Source organism: Chiloscyllium plagiosum, unplaced genomic scaffold (assembly GCF_037043375.1).
Source record: "Chiloscyllium plagiosum isolate Xiang-an unplaced genomic scaffold, Cpla_swu_hap1 HiC_scaffold_7, whole genome shotgun sequence".
Lineage (NCBI taxonomy): Eukaryota > Metazoa > Chordata > Chondrichthyes > Orectolobiformes > Hemiscylliidae > Chiloscyllium > Chiloscyllium plagiosum.
Window position 1 is genome coordinate 88,030,457 of NW_028270145.1, and position 17,478 is coordinate 88,047,934.

General features: G+C 39.9%; 1 protein-coding gene across 11 annotated transcripts in view; it reads right to left on the reverse strand.

The window, feature by feature from the left end:
• qtman (queuosine-tRNA mannosyltransferase) overlaps positions 1-17,478 on the reverse strand; it is a 379,156-nt gene that overhangs the window by 257,746 nt on the left and 103,932 nt on the right. For all 11 annotated transcript variants that reach the window (XR_015757718.1, XM_087989232.1, XM_043694107.2 and 8 more), the window contains one exon: positions 2,339-2,506. Coding sequence is in view for 10 of the 11 variants with exons in the window: in XM_087989232.1 (XP_087845358.1) it covers positions 2,339-2,506 (168 nt within the window). In the remaining variant the exon portion in view is untranslated. The remainder of the gene's footprint in view (positions 1-2,338; positions 2,507-17,478) is intronic.

Genomic DNA, 17,478 nt, shown 5'->3' on the forward strand with positions numbered 1-17,478 from the left:
CGTTCTTGATCCTTTTGAGTGGGAAGGTTTCTCCCTATCTATTCCACCCAGCTCACTTATGATGGTGAAAGCCTCTACCAGATCTCCTCAGCCGCCTTCTTTCCAATGTGAAAGTCCAATTTCTTCAATCTGTCTTCACAACTTAAGTTCTTCATTCTTGGAACCATTCTTGTAATGCTTCTGCACTCTTTCTGTTTTGTTCACATTTTGTTTTAATAATGCAGCACCCTGAAGTGTACACAAGACTCCAGCCTATGTCTAACAAAGGTCTTAGGTAAGTTTAACATATACTCCATGCCCCTATTAATAAAGCCAAGGATACTGTGTGCTTTATTATTTGCTCTCTTTACCCATTGCGCCATCGATAATCTGTTTGCATATACACCCAAGTACCTTTGTGCCTGCACCTCATTTATGCTTGTACCCACTAATTTTTAATGTCTTTCAATGGTCTTCCCTACCAAAATACATAGGAGTTGGGACATCATGTTAAGGTTGAACAAGACATTGGTGAGGTCACTTTTGGAGTACTGTGTATCGTTCTGGTCACCCTACTACAGAAAGTATTTATTAAATTGGAGAGGGGTGTAACAAAGTAGCCAGGATGTTGCCTGGATTAGAAGTTTTGAGTTATGAGGAAAGGCTGGATAGACTGGGACATTTTTCCCTGGAGTATAGGAGGTTGAGTGGTGACCTTACAGAGGCTTATAAAATCATGACGGGCATAGATAATGTGAATAACAAAGATCTGTTCTCTTGGGTAGGGGAATTCAAAACTAGGGGACATATTTTTAAGGTGAGAGGAGAAAGCAATTCACAGAGGGTGGTGTATATATATATGGAATAATCTGCCAGAGGAAATGGTAGATGCAGATATAATTTCAACATTTAAAATACATTTGAACAAATATCTGAAAAGGAAAGGTTTGGTGTGGAAAACTTGGTTGGTATGGACTAGTTGGACCGAAGAGTCTGTTTCCAAGCTGTATGACTCTATGTATCTATAACTTTGCCAAGATTCAGACTATACAGATAAAATATGTTGAAAAAAATATTTTGTCTGCCACTCACAAAATAATATTTTAACAAATGTACAAATAATAGTTTATTCCCTCTAAGAGCTGATCCATTCAGCAAGATGGTTGAACTGGTAAATATGGCCCCAAAGGAAACTTCCATATCCGCCACAGATTCACCTGCACCTCCACACACATCATCTATTGCATCCTCTGCACCCGATGTGGCCTCCTCTATATTGGGGAGACAGGCCGGCTACTTGCGGAGCATTTCAGAGAACACCTCTGGGACACCCGGACCAACCAACCCAACCACCCTGTGGCCCAACATTTCAACTCCCCCTCCCACTCCACCAAGGATATGCAGGTCTTTGGACTCCTCCATCGCCAGACCACAACAAAACGACGGCTGGAGGAAGAGCGCCTCATCTTCCGCCTAGGAACCGTCCAACCACAAGGGATGAACTCGGATTTCACCAGTTTCCTCATTCCCCCTCCTCCCACCTTGTCTCAGTCAAATCCATCGAATTCAGCACCGCCTTCCTAACCTGCAATCTTCTTCCTGACCTCTCCGCCCCCACCCCAGTCTGACCTATCACCCTCACCTTGACCTCTTTCCACCTATCACATTTCCGACGCACCTCCCCCAAGTCCCTCCTCCCTACCTTTTATCTTAGCTTGCTGGACAAACTTTCCTCATTCCTGAAGAAGGGCTTATGCCCGAAACGTTGATTCTCCTGTTCCCTGGATGCTGCCTGACCTGCTGCGCTTTTCCAGCAACACATTTTCAGCTCTGATCTCCAGCATCTGCAGACCTCACTTTCTCCTCAAAGAACTGGTAAATATGTCAGTTTTAACCAATAATTTCACACAACAGTCAGTTCATTAACCAAAGCAAATATAATAAGTAATATTTTCCATGCTTTTAAGAGTTATGAGACCAGCAGAACAGAACATGGAGGCAATTTTAATTTACCCCTGTTTTGCATAAGCATTTATTGATTTACTGGAGAACTTTGGTATGTGTTATTAGTATATTCTGATGTGTCTACACTGGTCACATTGTGAACAGCATTAATAATGCTAAGGCAAAGAAAATGCTTTCGTAATTACTGTTCTTCACAACACTGTACTCCAGAATTACAATTTAAATAGCTCCACTGGAATAGACTTACTTTGAAACTGTGAGCAGCAAGTACTCCTTACGTCAAAGTATACAACCGATTATATTATGAAAGTTTGTCAACAGGATTGGAAGCTTCCCATTAGGGGAAAGTTAACAATTAACAACAACAAAACTGATGACAGGCAAGCTCACCTACCATGAAATCACTTGGTTATATCCAAACTGGAAGTCTCTTTCTTGGCTTTTCCGGACAGGATACACCAACTGGTTCTCATGAAAGTAAAGGACTTTTTTCAATTTGGCAAGGTCAGGTCGGAGGGCAACCAGTTCAGCCAGGTTAAGGACTGAGCTTGTGAATAGGACTCTATAAAACAAGGACAACAGTGTTTGCAAATATTGAGCATGTTTCATAGGATAAATATCACTCCTTTCCCCCACACCAAAGGAGAGAAAAAAAACCTACAGGGACACATCAGAAGCTGGGCATTAATACCATTGTGCTGCACACAAAAAGTTTTGATCTTTTAAGGCAAGTGCTATGAACTTCAGCTAAAAAAGCATTGGCATCATATTGGTCTTTCTGAGCTCTGTTACTGTAATGCAGCATAAAAAAGGAGACAAGATGGGCTTTTTTTCAAAAAATACAAGAAAAGTGATATCTGAAAGACAAGCAGAACTAAAATAAGATTGAATAGGGAATGCTTGGATTGTTGGTCTCATTAAAATTCCCATTTCTTGTAGAATCTTGCTATTGATTACCAAATATTTTGTTATGAGAGAAATAGATATTAAAAAAAGTTTCTTTTCGTAAACTAAACTGTGAATTGCTGACTAATGACTCCAATGCCCCATATAAATTTATCAATAATTATGAAAAATAACTAATACAACTTTCTTTTTAAAGACTGATATTTTCGGTACAAATATTAAAATCACTACAAAGAAATTCATGTTGAAAACAAAGTTTACAAATTGGCTGTGTCCTTGACAGCAATGTGGACAGTGTCTCACAGTACATCAATTGTTCCTATGTTCTCAACATCTTAAAAGTGCAACGGACACCAATACCTCAAACATAAGTACTATTCTTTTAAAAGTAATTGTCAAAACTATTAATAATTCTTAATAAAAATATTACATGCTAGAAACATTCAACTGATCTGCAGTATTTATGGAGAAAAACCAAGTGTTTCATCAATCTAAAACATTAACTCTGTTTCTCTCTTTATGAATGTTGCTTAACCTGCGGAGTATGTTGAACTTTTTTCTGATTTTTCAGATTTTCATCATGCACAGTACCTTTTTGTTTCCTCAACAAACATTTCTCATGAAACATGTTGTATATTGTAGATCATATCATGCAACAATGGGCATAAAAAATTAAAAGATCTTTGTAATTCATGACTTTAAAAGTGCTCCATGTCATATTTTCTCAATTTATGTATTTTCAAATTTAATTACTGATCATTTCTATCAACAAAACTTCAAATGTGTTGTGTGATGCCGTGCTCATATGATCAATTGGATGCAATGGAACAGTAATGCATAATACTCTTGTACTGTGCAGTCAAGATTTTTCCATCACAGCTGTTCATTTAGAAAACTATCAGGGACTCAGCACAAAAAAACCATAGACTGATCCGTTAATCCAATAAACCAACACAGAATCAAGATGTCACCAATGTTTACTCTTCAAATTTCTGAAGACCATTCACCAAGAAAAGGACAAACTGTAAACCTTATTTATTTATAGACTGCTAGACTAGAATAGTGAGATATGGACCGCTTGACCAAGAACGCACTGACCCGGGTGATCACACCTGACTGCTTGCTACCCCTTCATGGACTTCAGTGTGGACCATTCCCTTGAGACTCTGGGACATAATTGTTTGCTTACCATATATGTTGTATAAGATGCTGGCATGTGCTACAGCTGAGAGATTGATGTAGCACAGTGCTCTCAAAAAAATGTCCAGCCACTTGATTTAGGGCTACTGACTGACAAATTGCCTGATTGGGCTAGTTGGCAAGGTATAGAGGCTACTAGCATGCAGATAGACATTAAATGAGAAGTGCTCAGACAGCATGCAAAAGATCTGAGTTGGAGCCTGGTCTAATCATTGAGTTGTGTGTCTGTTTATTTGTACAATGTATCCTTTTCCCACCCTACCTTTTCCTATCAAGCATTTGGCTATCCATCCTGACAGCCCTCTTTCAACTAAAATTCCTCTCTTTTTCTCATTAAGCATTATTTTGCACATCAAACTTCAAAATAAATGTGAATGGTTTCAATGCAAATATTAAACTTCTGATATTTAATCAGAAATTCCACAATTGAGCATGTTTCATTCATTCCTGCATTCCTCTTCAAATTGGCTTCATTAAATTCCTGGAGGACTGAAGGCGCACTTTCAGGCATCAACAGCATGCACCATAATGTTAAGATTCAGACTTCTCCCCACAATCCCAACCTGAGAGGTCAACAGAGAGAAATGTAGATTGAAGCTTTTGCCCTGTTCCATGAAATGAAATGGTGGTAGTGAAGAAACAAGGTCATATTAACCCAGTCTGTTCTCATGCACACTTGAACAACTGGCCACACAGCTGCACAGAGAGACAGGAATAGGTGAACTTAAAAACAAAAATAAAAGGGTTATCAAAGAACAAGAGAAGCTTGTACCAAATCATTTAGCAATCAGGAATTAAGAAATTTGTTTCAGAAGTAGTTTGAAAATTGATCTATTGGATGATACTCCAATGTTATGGCCTCCGCCCCACACTTTCTCAATATGTGCAATATGCTGGCTCATATTTTTATTTTGCTTTCTTGAGTAAAACGAAGAATATTGGCAAAAAGGGCATTCAGCAGATTGCAACATCTGGTCTTAAACAATACATGACTACTCTGGATTAAAGAGTAAATATGTAAGGTCTCATTGCTCATTAGGTCACATTAGCCTTGTACAGTATAAATAAAGCAGAATTCCATTTAAATAAGAAAAATGTTGCTAAATATGCCTTCAAAAGATATAGCTAAAGAGCAGAAACGTTTGATTTCTGGAATTTGCTGTCAAAGCAGTATTTTACTGAATTATAACCTATGGATACAGAAATAAAATGAACAACTTGGAACATACAGTAACAAAATACATCATTCAGCCAAGTAATCCATACTGGCGAAGTACTTCACTCTCGCCAGTTTGTTTTTGTCCTCATCATTTTTTTTTCCAGATTATCTCCCTATTCCATTCTCCCTCAACTACATTTGTTTTCCCATGAACGTTTGTATACCATGTCTACAGTGGTGCTCTTTCAGATGACTTAAGTCTAAGACAAAGTGATTATTTATCTAAGCTTAATGAAAAGCAATATCTATAGATATAAGTGAATGGGAAGGGTATCATGACAAGATCTACGGTTTACAGTTTCTCTGGAAGGCCCTAGAAATTTGGTATACTGGAAAAGATTATGTCTTTCCAGTATTTGAAAAGATGAGTTGCCCAAGAAATAAAACAGCAGACAGCAAGATCTGAGGACTGTAAAAGATACTTTTTTGTTGAAACAGGTTGCTTCTAATTCCTACAATGCATCAAAATTTCAGGACACTCCATGTGCATTGTCAACTGTCTGAACTCAAGCTCGGAACTTGGAACTTGAGGGACAGCTGGAGTCACTGTGAAGAATCAAAAATGCTGAGAAACTCCCAGATTATAACTTCCAGGAGGTGGCCAATTCACAGCCAGAGAAATTTAAAAACAAGACAGAGGTGACCATCATGAAGCAGCAGCAAAAGCAGAAGTCTGCCAAGTGTGTGCTACTCACAAATTGATGCTCAGTGCTGGAGACTGCAGGACGTGACAACAACTTGAAGGTGTACAATCCATCAGCAGTCATGAGCAATAAGGGGACTGCGTAAGAGGGAACAGCAAAGCATATCAAAGCAGTTATTACAGCAGATTCCATGCGGATTATGCATTGTGTCTTAACCGTCTGATACCAAGGCAATGGACATCAGGGATTAATTTGTTTTTAAGAAAAGTCCTTCACAGGATATGGGTACTATAGCCAGCTCAGTATTTATTGCCCATCTCTAACTGCCTTTGAGAAAGTGGTGGTGAACTGCAGTCTGTGTGGTGTTGCACACACTAAAATGATGTTAGAATGGGACTTCCATGATTTTTACATATGAAGGAACCGCAATATAGTTCCAAGTTAGAGTATTGTTTAGCTTGGAGGTGAATTTGCAAGTGGTGGTGTTCCTATGCATCTGCTCCTTATGCGATAAACGTTGCAGGTTTCAAAAATTCAGTCAAAGGAACCATGATAAGTTGATGAAATTCATCTTACATATAGCAGACATTTCTGCCACTATGCACTAACAGCTGAGGGGCTAAATGGTGAATGGGATGTCAATCAAGCAAACTGATTCACTCTTGACTGTGTCAAGGCTCTTGAGTTTTGATGGATCAGCACTCATCCAGACAAGCAGGAAGTACTCCACCAAGTGCTTGAGTTATGACTAGTAAATATTGGACAGTTTCTGGGAAGTCCGGAGGTGAATACCTCGCAGAATTCCCAACGTCTGACCTGCTCTTGCAGTAATGTATTTATATCCGATTCTATTCTCATTGGAAAGAAGGCGGCTACGAGGGGATTTGATAGAGACATACAAGATTATCAGAGGATTAGATAAAACAGACAGTAAAAGTCTTTTTCCTAGGATGATGATGTCATCTAGGGGGATAACTACAAATTGAGGGGTGATAAATTTAAGACAGATGTCAGAGGCAGGTTCTTTACTCAGAGAGTGGTAAGGATGTGGAATGCCCTGCCTGCCAATGTAGTTAACTCAGCCATATTAGGGAGATTTAAACAATCCTTGGATAAGCACATGGATGGTGATGGGATAATGTAGGGGGACGAGCTGAGAATAGTTCACAGATCGGCATAACATTGAGGGCCGAAAGGCCTGTTCTGCGCTGTATTATTCTATGTTCTATGTTCTTTATGGCTGGCCCAGCTCAGTTCAGATAAACGGTAAGCCCCACAATGTTGATAGTGTGGCATTCAGCCATTTCATTTTAAAAGACAATGGTTATATGTCGCAGATGGTCATTGTTGGCCATCTTTTTGAAGATGGTCATTGGCGCTTGTGTGGTAAAAATATTACTTAACACTTACTAGCCTGGATGTTGCCCAGGTCTTGTAGCGAATAATCATGAACTGTTTCAATATCTATTGAGTCACAAATGGTGTTGAATGCTGCGTAATCATTAGAAAATAGTTCCACTCTGACCCTATGATCACAGAATCGCTACAGCATGGAAGCAGGTCAGTCAACTCAAAGTCCAACCCTCCAAGTAGCATCCTAACCAGACCCAACCCCCTACTCTATCCATGTAACCCCTCATTCCTATACATTCTATACATCCCTGGACACTGTGGGCAATTTAGCATGGCCAATCCACCTAAGCTGCACATTTTGAATTGTGGGAGGAAGCTGGAGCATTGCAGGAAGCCCACACAGACACAAAGAGAATATGCAAACTCCACACAGACACTCACCGAAATTAGAATCAAACCCAGGTCCCTGGCACTGTGAGGCAGCAGTGCTAACCACTGAGCCACTGGGCTGCTCCTGCTGCATGAAGGTGCAGAATATTCTGCCGGGGCAGGGAAAGAGACAGAAGTTGTGCTACGCTGAAAATGTGTTGCTGGAAAAGCGCAGCAGGTCAGGCAGCATCCACGGAGCAGGAGAATCGTCATTTCGGGCATGAGCCCTTCTTCAGAAGTTGTGCTACGTACAAGTTCCAATAACCTACAGTGGGCAAGTATTGAGGTCTTACAGTTTGAACTTCAGCAGCTAGAAAGGAAGGTTAAGAAGCAAGACTCAACAGTATCAAACTCTAATCATTCCCAGTGTCATTCGCTAGCGAAAGTAGAAAAACAAAAATAGGGAGGATCAATGCAGTTCAATGAGGCAAGGTGCAGGAGTCAAGAGCGTTATATCTTGGAGCACTGGAACCAGTTATAGGGTAGGAAACACTTTTTCAAAAGACATGAGTTAAATCTCAACAGGACTGACTTCAACCACAGTATTGAAGTAGTAAAGTGGAACAAGGTGCATAAGATCGAAAGCTTTGGACAGCACAGAGAGTAAATTAGCATCACATTAGACAGCATCAGGCTAAGAATAAAATGAGGAATAAAAGAAAACAGGTTTATAATGCATAAATGCAAACACGGTGTGTTGAATAAGGTTGGTGAGCTATAAGTGCAAAACACTGAGTGCAAATATGATATAGCAGTAATAAAGCAACTGTGGCTTAAAAAAGGTGAACTCTGGGTACTTTTCCTTCATGAATACAAAATGTATTCAAAATGATAGGGAAAGAGAAATGAATGCAAGATCACAGTACTTAGGAAAGAAATTGTCCTTTAGAAACAAAGTACGCCCTTGAAGAAGCATGGACAGAATTAGGTTGTTCAGAGTCCAAAAGCAAAAAGGTTATGATTATGCTATGGGGGCATTCTACTTGTTTTCTGATAGTGAGAAGGGTAAGAGAGAGTAAGAAGCAAATCTTTGAAGAAATATGATGGTGAGAGTTGGGGATTCTATCTCAAATTGATTTTTTGGGACTAATGTTAAGAGAAAAGGTAAAGGAGGTGGAGGAATTTCTGAAATACGTTCAGAATGGCTCCTGGATTGATATATTTTCAATTCAACTATGAACGTGACAGTTATTGGGTCTGGTACTGGGAAGTGAGGTGGATTAAGCAGAGGAAGTGTCTGTGACAGAATACTCAAGAAAAGGCGATAATTTTGACAATCAAGGAACAACCTAAAGTGGAATTTCTGAATTAAAGATGACTACATCGAATGGGATGAGAAGGGATCTACCCATGTTAAAACGTAGCCAAGGATTGACAGAAAATACTACAATGGAAAAATAGACAATCTGCAAGCGATTTTACAGGTAGAGGCCAGTACCTTTCAGCAAAAGAAAAACGCAGGGCATGCAAAGCCAGTCCCCTTGAATGAGGGATCAATAATACAGATAGGAAATATGACACACAAGACAAAAAAGAGTGAATAATGCTTGGAAAATTTAATCATGAAGCAAGAATCAAGCCAAATACAGGAAGTTGAGAGGAGAAATGAAGAGAAACATATGACTGGTAAAACATGTGACAAATTTGAGAGTAGAATGGACGTATATGTGAAATGTAACCAAAACTCTTCAGGCAAAATAGTAAGTGGTAGTAAGAGGCAGGATGGAACAAAGAAGGTACTGTATGAAGAGGTTCAGGGCAGAGTTGAATAATTAATTAGTATTTTATATTGATATGTATTAAAGAGAAAGATGCTGATAAATTATTGGTGGGGATGGTGATGTAGAGGTAGCAGATGAGGTGAAAAATTACAGGTTGATTGAGAGATTTATTGTGAATTAAGGAGACGAAGCCATGATTCTCTCAAGTTTAGAAGAATGAGTGGTGAAACATACAAAATTCTTACAGGGCTTGGATAGATGGAGGAAGGATGTTTACCTGGCTTGGGGTTTCTAGAAACAGGGACACAATCTCACATCAAGGGATAGACAATTTAGTACTGATGGGGAGGAATTTCTTTACTCGCAGCATCATGAATCTTTGGAATTTTCTTCCCCAACAGCTGTGGAGGTTCAATCACTGAATATGTTCAAGACAGACTATATTAAAAGCATCAAAGAATACAATGAATGAAAATAGCATTGAGGTATAAGATCAGCCATGATCTAGTTGAATGGCTGGGCAAATTCAAGGGCCCAAAGGCCTATTCCTGCTTTTAATTCTTTCTGCGGCAAGTTGGTGGCTAACTTATGTGTATAGTCTCACGTTTGTTTCTCAACACCAAAAAAAACAAACACTCTATACCTACTCTGTCAAAATCTTTCATAATTTTAAACAATTTCTATTAGGTCACCCCTCAACATTTTATTCAAGAGAAGAAACACCCAGCAAGTTCACCCTCTTCAACAGGCAGAGCCTCATATTTCTTGAAAAAACACACTGTTCGGTTTGTGTCTTCTATCACCTTTGCAATCTGCCAGTGTTCTTTATTTAAATGCCCCTTGACAAAAATGTTTGATTTTTGTGTCGATTTGTTTAGTCATTACAGTCAGGACATTCATGGTTTAGTTTGACACAGCTTCCTTAATCCACTGAACTGAGGATGAAGAAGTCTCACAAATCACTAAAGGTGTTAGCCCTTATGTAACATCATACCAAGGAGGTAATTCTTTCAAAATCTAATGATATCAGTACTGACACCACTTCAAAATATGATCAATGCTAAATTAATGACAATTATTTAGGATATAATTAAAGCACTGATCTAAAGTAAGACATCATTCAAATTGGTGTTTGCTGGCAGTAAAGGATGTGATCCTGCAAAAACTGCGAGCTGAAACAATGTTAAAGCTAATAAGTCATGCTAAGTGACTTTTTAAAGGAAGCAGTGATAAGTCACTCTTTTAGATCTTCCATTGGCAATGATTTAATAGAATACTACCATGACAATAAACACTTGATATTAAAAGGTTTCTGCTGTGCAGCTTGTCTTTCTTGTAAGCATGTTTGGCTGCATTTTTGCCCATTCTAATAGAATTCTGACAAATTATGAATTGCTGACCAATGTTTTGATAAGCGAGCAGCCAGTTGGAATTCTGAAACGAAATGTAAATCAGAACTGGACTTAGTCAGAAAAGGTCTGCAATGCCAGTTTCCTGAACTGCAGCTGAACTCCAGCATTCTGCATTCTCTTGTTTCTGCAGGATGTGAGTCTGACCTGAAAACAGACTGCAAGCATCACAAAGAAAAAGAGACTGCACATCCTGTGACTGCTCTGTGTGGCTGAATTAGAATGAATGCTTCAAAAAGGAGAATTGAGAGATTCATCAGCCAATGTGAGACAGAGTTAATGTTCCAAGAGTGTATACTCAGCAATTTGGCAGCAAACTGTGAAAGAGTTTTTTTAATATAAAAGGTATGATCTCAAAGAGGTCAGCATCAATTAGCAGGCCAGGAGATGAAAGAAATGGTAAATTTTGTCATTTGTAACCCCTTTGAATATACGACAAATCCCTTCTGACAATTTGAGATACACAATCTTAATTTTTAAAAAAGGGGAAAAAAAAATATTGTTTTGACGGCTGTGCTGAAAGCTTTTTCCCTGAGAAAGTCCCTGGAAGCTCCATTGAGCCCTCTGGGGAATCCTTACTAACAGCCTATTTCATGGGACCTGTTTCCATGCAGTGAACCTCTATGACTCTAAGAAGAAACTTTTGTGTAGGTGATCAGATTACCATGTATTTTTCAGATGGTCATTTCCCAGCATTAACACACAAAACTGGTAATGTTTGATGCAATTTAGTGCTTGCCAGCAATAATTGACACTTGCTATTAATTTTCCAACATTAAAAGCAGTTTTAAGTCACTATTAGCTATGTAATAAATTATAAATAAAGCTGATGAAAATAGATTAAAGTCTTGTCCTCAGTGACTAGGGTTCTAGATAACTTGAGAATTAGAAGTGTGCAATGTTTGAACATTCCAATTTTAATACATATTCTTGAACTTATACTTTTGGATACAATACCGCATGAGAGAGGGACAGACTGGGTTGTCTTTGGAATACTAAGTCTTTATGCCTGCTCACTTAATACAGACATTTTTTGGGCCTCAGGGGAGGTAATGGTGGTGGGAGGGAAACTTTGTAATTAACGATTGCTTCAGAATGTCTACAGCCTAAACCTAAGGATCAAAACCTAAGGAAGAGAAATGGGAGCATTAGACATGTCAAGTTATTAAGTATTTTTGTGTAGAGTGGAAGTAAACCTGAGTCCCTGTTGCTGTGAGGCAGCCGTGCTAACCACTGTGCCACCGTGTTGCCCCAAATCTTTTCAATTGCAACAAACTATCAATACTTCTAACATTAATTGAATTTTCTGAAACTTCAGTAAATTTAGTTTGGGTTAACAATCTTGTATGTATTGATGAATTACCTTGAACAGCCAGAAAATGTGAAACAGGAGCAAAAAAAAAATCAAGATCCAAAAGTAAAGTTTCAAATCTATCAAAGAAGGTCAACCAACACTTGTGATATATATTTCTTAGATTTTGTCAACAGTACAAGGTTATGATATTCAACTGAAGGAAGGGAAGCAAACAACTGTACATTTATTTACAGTTCAATGCAGTATTTCTTTGATGGAATCCTTTAGCGTTTCACCACACCTCAAGTCTCCAAGCCATGTAACTGCCTGACTTAGAACTACATTGTTGTTCGTTCATGGTCACCAGGTCAGAATCCTGGGATTTCCTTCCTTACAACACTAGATGGCCTCCTTCTTTAGAGACCGCAATTTCCCTTGCCACGTGGTTAAAGATGCCCTCCAGCGCACATCGTCCACATCCCACACCTCCGCCCTCAGACCCCACCCCTCCAACCGTTACAAGGATAGAACGCCCCTGGCGCTCACCTTCCACCCTACCAACCTTCGCATAAACCAAATCATCCGCCGACATTTCCGCCACCTCCAAAACGACCCCATCACCAGGGATATATTTCCCTCCCCACCCCTTTCCGCATTCCACAAAGACCGTTCCCTCCGTGACTACCTGGTCAGGTGCACGCCCCCCTACGCCCCCCTCCCATCCTGGCACCTTCCCCTGCCACCACCGGAACTGCAAAACCTGAGTCCACACCTCCTCCCTCACCTCCATCCAAGGCCCTAAAGGAGCCTTCCACATCCATCAAAGTTTTACCTGCACATCCACTAATATGATTTATTGCATCCGTTGCTCCCGATGCGGTCTCCTCTACATTGGGGAGACTGGACGCCTCCTAGCAGAGCGCTTTAGGGAACATCTCCGGGACACCCGCACCAATCAACCACACCGCCCCGTGGCCCAACATTTCAACTCCCCCTCTCACTTTGCCGAGGACATGGGCCTCCTTCACCGCCGCTCCCTCACCACCAGACGCCTGGAGGAAGAACGCCTCATCTTCTGCCTCGGAACACTACAACTCCAGGGCATCAATGTGGACTTCAACAGTTTCCTCATTTCCCCTTCCCCCACCTCACCCTAGTTCCAAACTTCCAGCTCAGCACTGTCCCCATGACTTGTCCTACCTGCCTATCTTCTTTTCCACCTATCCACTCCACCCTCCTCCCTGACCTATCACCTTCATCCCCTCCTCCACTCAGCTATTGTACTCCATGCTACTTTCTCCCCACCCCCACCCTCCTCTAGCTTATCTCTCAAACGCTTCAGGCTCTCTGCCTTTATTCCTGATGAAGGGCTTTTGCCCGAAATGTCAATTTTACTGCTCCTCGGATGCTGCCTGAACTGCTGTGCTCTTCAAGCACCACTAATCCAAAATACTGTGGATGTTCCTACACCAGATGGATTGCTGTAGTTCAAGGAGGTTCACTAACACACTATTGAGGGCAGTTAAGAATGGGTGAAAAATGCTGATTTTGTCAGTGGTGCGAATTTCTAGTTCCTGATTATGACTTTTCAGAAAAATTTCAATTTTAGGAATTAACGTTTAACAGTAGGATTTAGGATGAATGCCTCTAAGCACACTGATGTACTGTACTGAAAAGGCTTGAATAATGTTGTTTTAAGAGGTTACCAGCTAAATCGGTAGGTTCAGAACCAAGGGGAGGGCTTACTGAGCTACAAACATTATGTTTACACTGAATGCAGTAATGTCAGTCAAGAGAGACCATTTGCTTTGGAAATTAAAGCTAACTTAGTTAAAAGCATTCAGTGAACTCTGAAAGAATTTACAACCCAGTTATTTCATTAGATCAAAGAAGAAAATGTAAATGAGGGCTATATAACCTGAAAGTCAGGTTATGATAGCTCAGAGCAGGCTACATCATCATGGTGATGGCAGGAGCAAGCAGATTCCAGAAGATTAGGGGTCAGCGGAAGTCCCAGGGAGTGCTGGGTCTGTGACATGGAAAATAGTTAGGAGTAAACAAAAAATCTCTGGGAGCCGTTGATAATTCAGTGATGCTGAGAAAGGGGTAAAGGAAGCCATAAATAGTATTTTCTTGGTGTGGCCAAAAAAAAAAAATGAAGCTGAGCTTGGTAAGTTAGCTGTTTGATAAAAGCTGAAATTGTGCTAATAATTTGAATCTTGGGCAGTCTCAGGAGTTCTTAGAAACTCAGTTTTGTAACGAGAGACTGAAAGAGACTGCAAGCAATCACTGACACAGTCCAAGAGAGACTTTTGATGGCCTTTCAAGGCTTCAATTAAATCGAAAAATTTGAGCCCCTGGAAAAGAGACAAAATTTTAATGAGATTTGGTGACCCACAATGTATCTAACATCTGGGTGGGTTCTGTCATGAAGACACTGGCTATTTACTGCGAGTCAATGGGATGGCTAATCACAGCTTGCCTGCTAACTCATATTTATTGCCCTGACAATGCTAAATGTAAGTGCCTATATTGTATATGGTTTGAAATCATTATCTTACCTATATAGTCTACCTACTTAGTCATTATTAACAATGTCTGTTTGGTTCAAGTTGGTATAATAACATTGTTATTTGCATTTTAAGTCAAGCCTAGAATGCTGATGCTTATTTTCTTACATTTTCTTACACTTTTCCATGCACTTTTCCTTAAAACATGCATTTCATAAACCCAGATCATAACAAAGGCTTAGCTTGTCCAGTATTTTTATAGCTTGGGCCATAACATCACTGACTTTCATGTTCTATGAAAGAATTTTTAAAACTAACAAAAATAAACCAAAGAACTGCAGATGCTGGAGAACTGAAACAAATAAAAACAGAAATAGTTAAAGAAACTCAGTTGGTCTACAGCACCCTTCCTCAAGGAGGGTCACTGGACTCAAAATGCTAACTGTTTTCTCTCCACAGCAGCAACACAGACCTGCTGAGTTTCTCCAGCAATTATGTTTTTTGCTTGTGAGAAAAAAATGCTGTATCAACTTATAATTTCCTCAGGAGTAATACTTCCTTTATTTTTCAAAAATAGATGTATAACACTGAATGTGTCCAGTAATATGGATTCAGAAAAATACAGAGCAATGCAGCATTATTGTATTCAAAGTTAGGCAATTTAGCTTGGTTACTTTCATTAACTCCCAGTTTTCCATACCTCCACAGTTTGCAACCATTCGGCAAGCTTGACTTTGCTAAATCTACAATCCACTTTGGAAATTTCAAGCATTCTTTCAAAATCTGCAGTTATTAGCAATCACCAAAGCTGTGGGCGGCACGGTGGCACAGTGGTTAGCACTGCTGCCTCACAGCGCCAGAGACCCAGGTTCAATTCCTGCCTCAGGCGACTAACTGTGTGGAGCTTGCACATTCTCCCCATGTCTGCGGGTGCTCCGGGTTCCTCCCACAGTCCAAAAATGTGCAGGTTAGGTGAATTGGCCTTGCTAAATTGCCTGTAGTGTTAGGTGCAGGGGTAAACGTAGGGGAATGGGTCTGGGTGGGTGTGCTTCGGCGGGTCGGTGTGGACTTGTTGGGCCGAAGGGCCTGTTTCTACACTGTAAGTAATCTAAATCTAATCTAAGTAATCTAAATCTAAATAAACTGTGCTTTCTTATTTTCCCAGTTTCTCCAGGGCTGCTGAAAGCAGATCATTTTTGCTTTACAAGACAAAAGCTGATAAATCTAAGATTTCTAGGTATGAGGTCAATAAGTCCCTTTTCCTTTTCTTAAACCAGACCTAGTTACTTACACTGCTGTATGACTGTGTAGGCTCCAAAGATGTCACATCATCGCACTTCGTGTGGTACTAATGGAACGTTACACTGTCAGAGTGGGCATCGTTTGGTTGCAACATTAATTCAAAACCCCATGTAAAAGATCCCACAGTACGATTCAAAAGAAAAGGTCAGGTCGCAAAACATTTTGGATATGCTAAGGTCATGAAAGAAGCTACATAAATACAAGTCTTTAAAAAAAATCTATAGACCTTGAAGTCCTTCAGAATCCCTGTCACAAAATAGCATACTGCTAGCCAAAATTCAGGATAGGTGACCTTCATAATTTGCACAGGAAAATCTTTGAAGTTTCAGATGAAGCTGCACAAGGCTATAATAGCACAAGTGGAACGTCCACCATCTTATCCAACTTGAGAGCCTTCATTCAGAAGAAGGATTATGAGATCCTCAGTTGATAATAAAAGCAATTTTTGTTGTATATTCAGCAAAAGCACTGAAATGTACTCAGTGTTACCCACACAAACACTCCTAAACCACTGTCTATATCCATCACATTGTTGCAGAGAAAATTGAATAAGGTGGAAAAGAACACCACCTTTTTTTGGAAAAGATAAAGAGAAGGATTCTCCCATTCATCGGAGTATGCAACTTGGACACAATCACACAGCTTCACAGTCAGCATGAAGACAGTGTGGCACCTTATCATAATCAATGGAAACATTTTATGTGCGGTTCTTCTGAGCCTTGTTCTCAATATTTTATATATCCACAATTAATCTAACAAATTCCTCAAAAGGGAAATTCCTTCCTGTTCCTTTCTAATTCTACATTAACTTCCAAAGGCTTTGTTATTTCAATCGAAGAACTTCTCAAAGAGCCACTTTTCTCAGACTTTTTCAATAACTTTCAGCTCACTGTAATTTAGAACATCAGTGTTATGTATGGCTCAAACTGCATATTATTCACCAATCCTTAACAGCAATATACAAGGTGAGTTAATGTCACTCTGTATAAATTGCCATTCACTGAAACCAACTGCCACATTCAGCATAAATATACCTCCACAACAACTATCCCACTAAAAAGCACAGTGCAACATCGTCTGGTGAATTTCTTCAATAATGGGCTGGATTTTCCAAGGAGTAAATTGCAACTCCACCTTATTTTTAAGGAAAGGAGAGAGCTCCACATTCCTGGTAGGAGATCTTGAAATATGAAATCTTCAGAAATATGAAACTGTACTCCCATTCTAGCAACTATCTGGCAGTGGAGAAATGTCAGAGTAAAACAAACAATGTCCTTTTCTCACAGCAGTCAGGTGTCATAATCTGACAGCTACTGTCAAACATTAAGTACACAAGGTGTGAGGTTAGGGTGTCAGAAAGTTAGGAGTGCCATCTTGGCATGGTAGCAGAATAGGAGGTAAATAGGGTGCTAGCCTGGCAATAGGTAGGATGCCATGAGTAGGTGATAAGATGCCAGAAAGTATGGTGTTAGGTGGGTAGGGTGCCAGGGTACAAGTTGGCAAGTGGGCCATGTAAGTGATGCAGTTTTTAGGGCAGCTCAGGATGG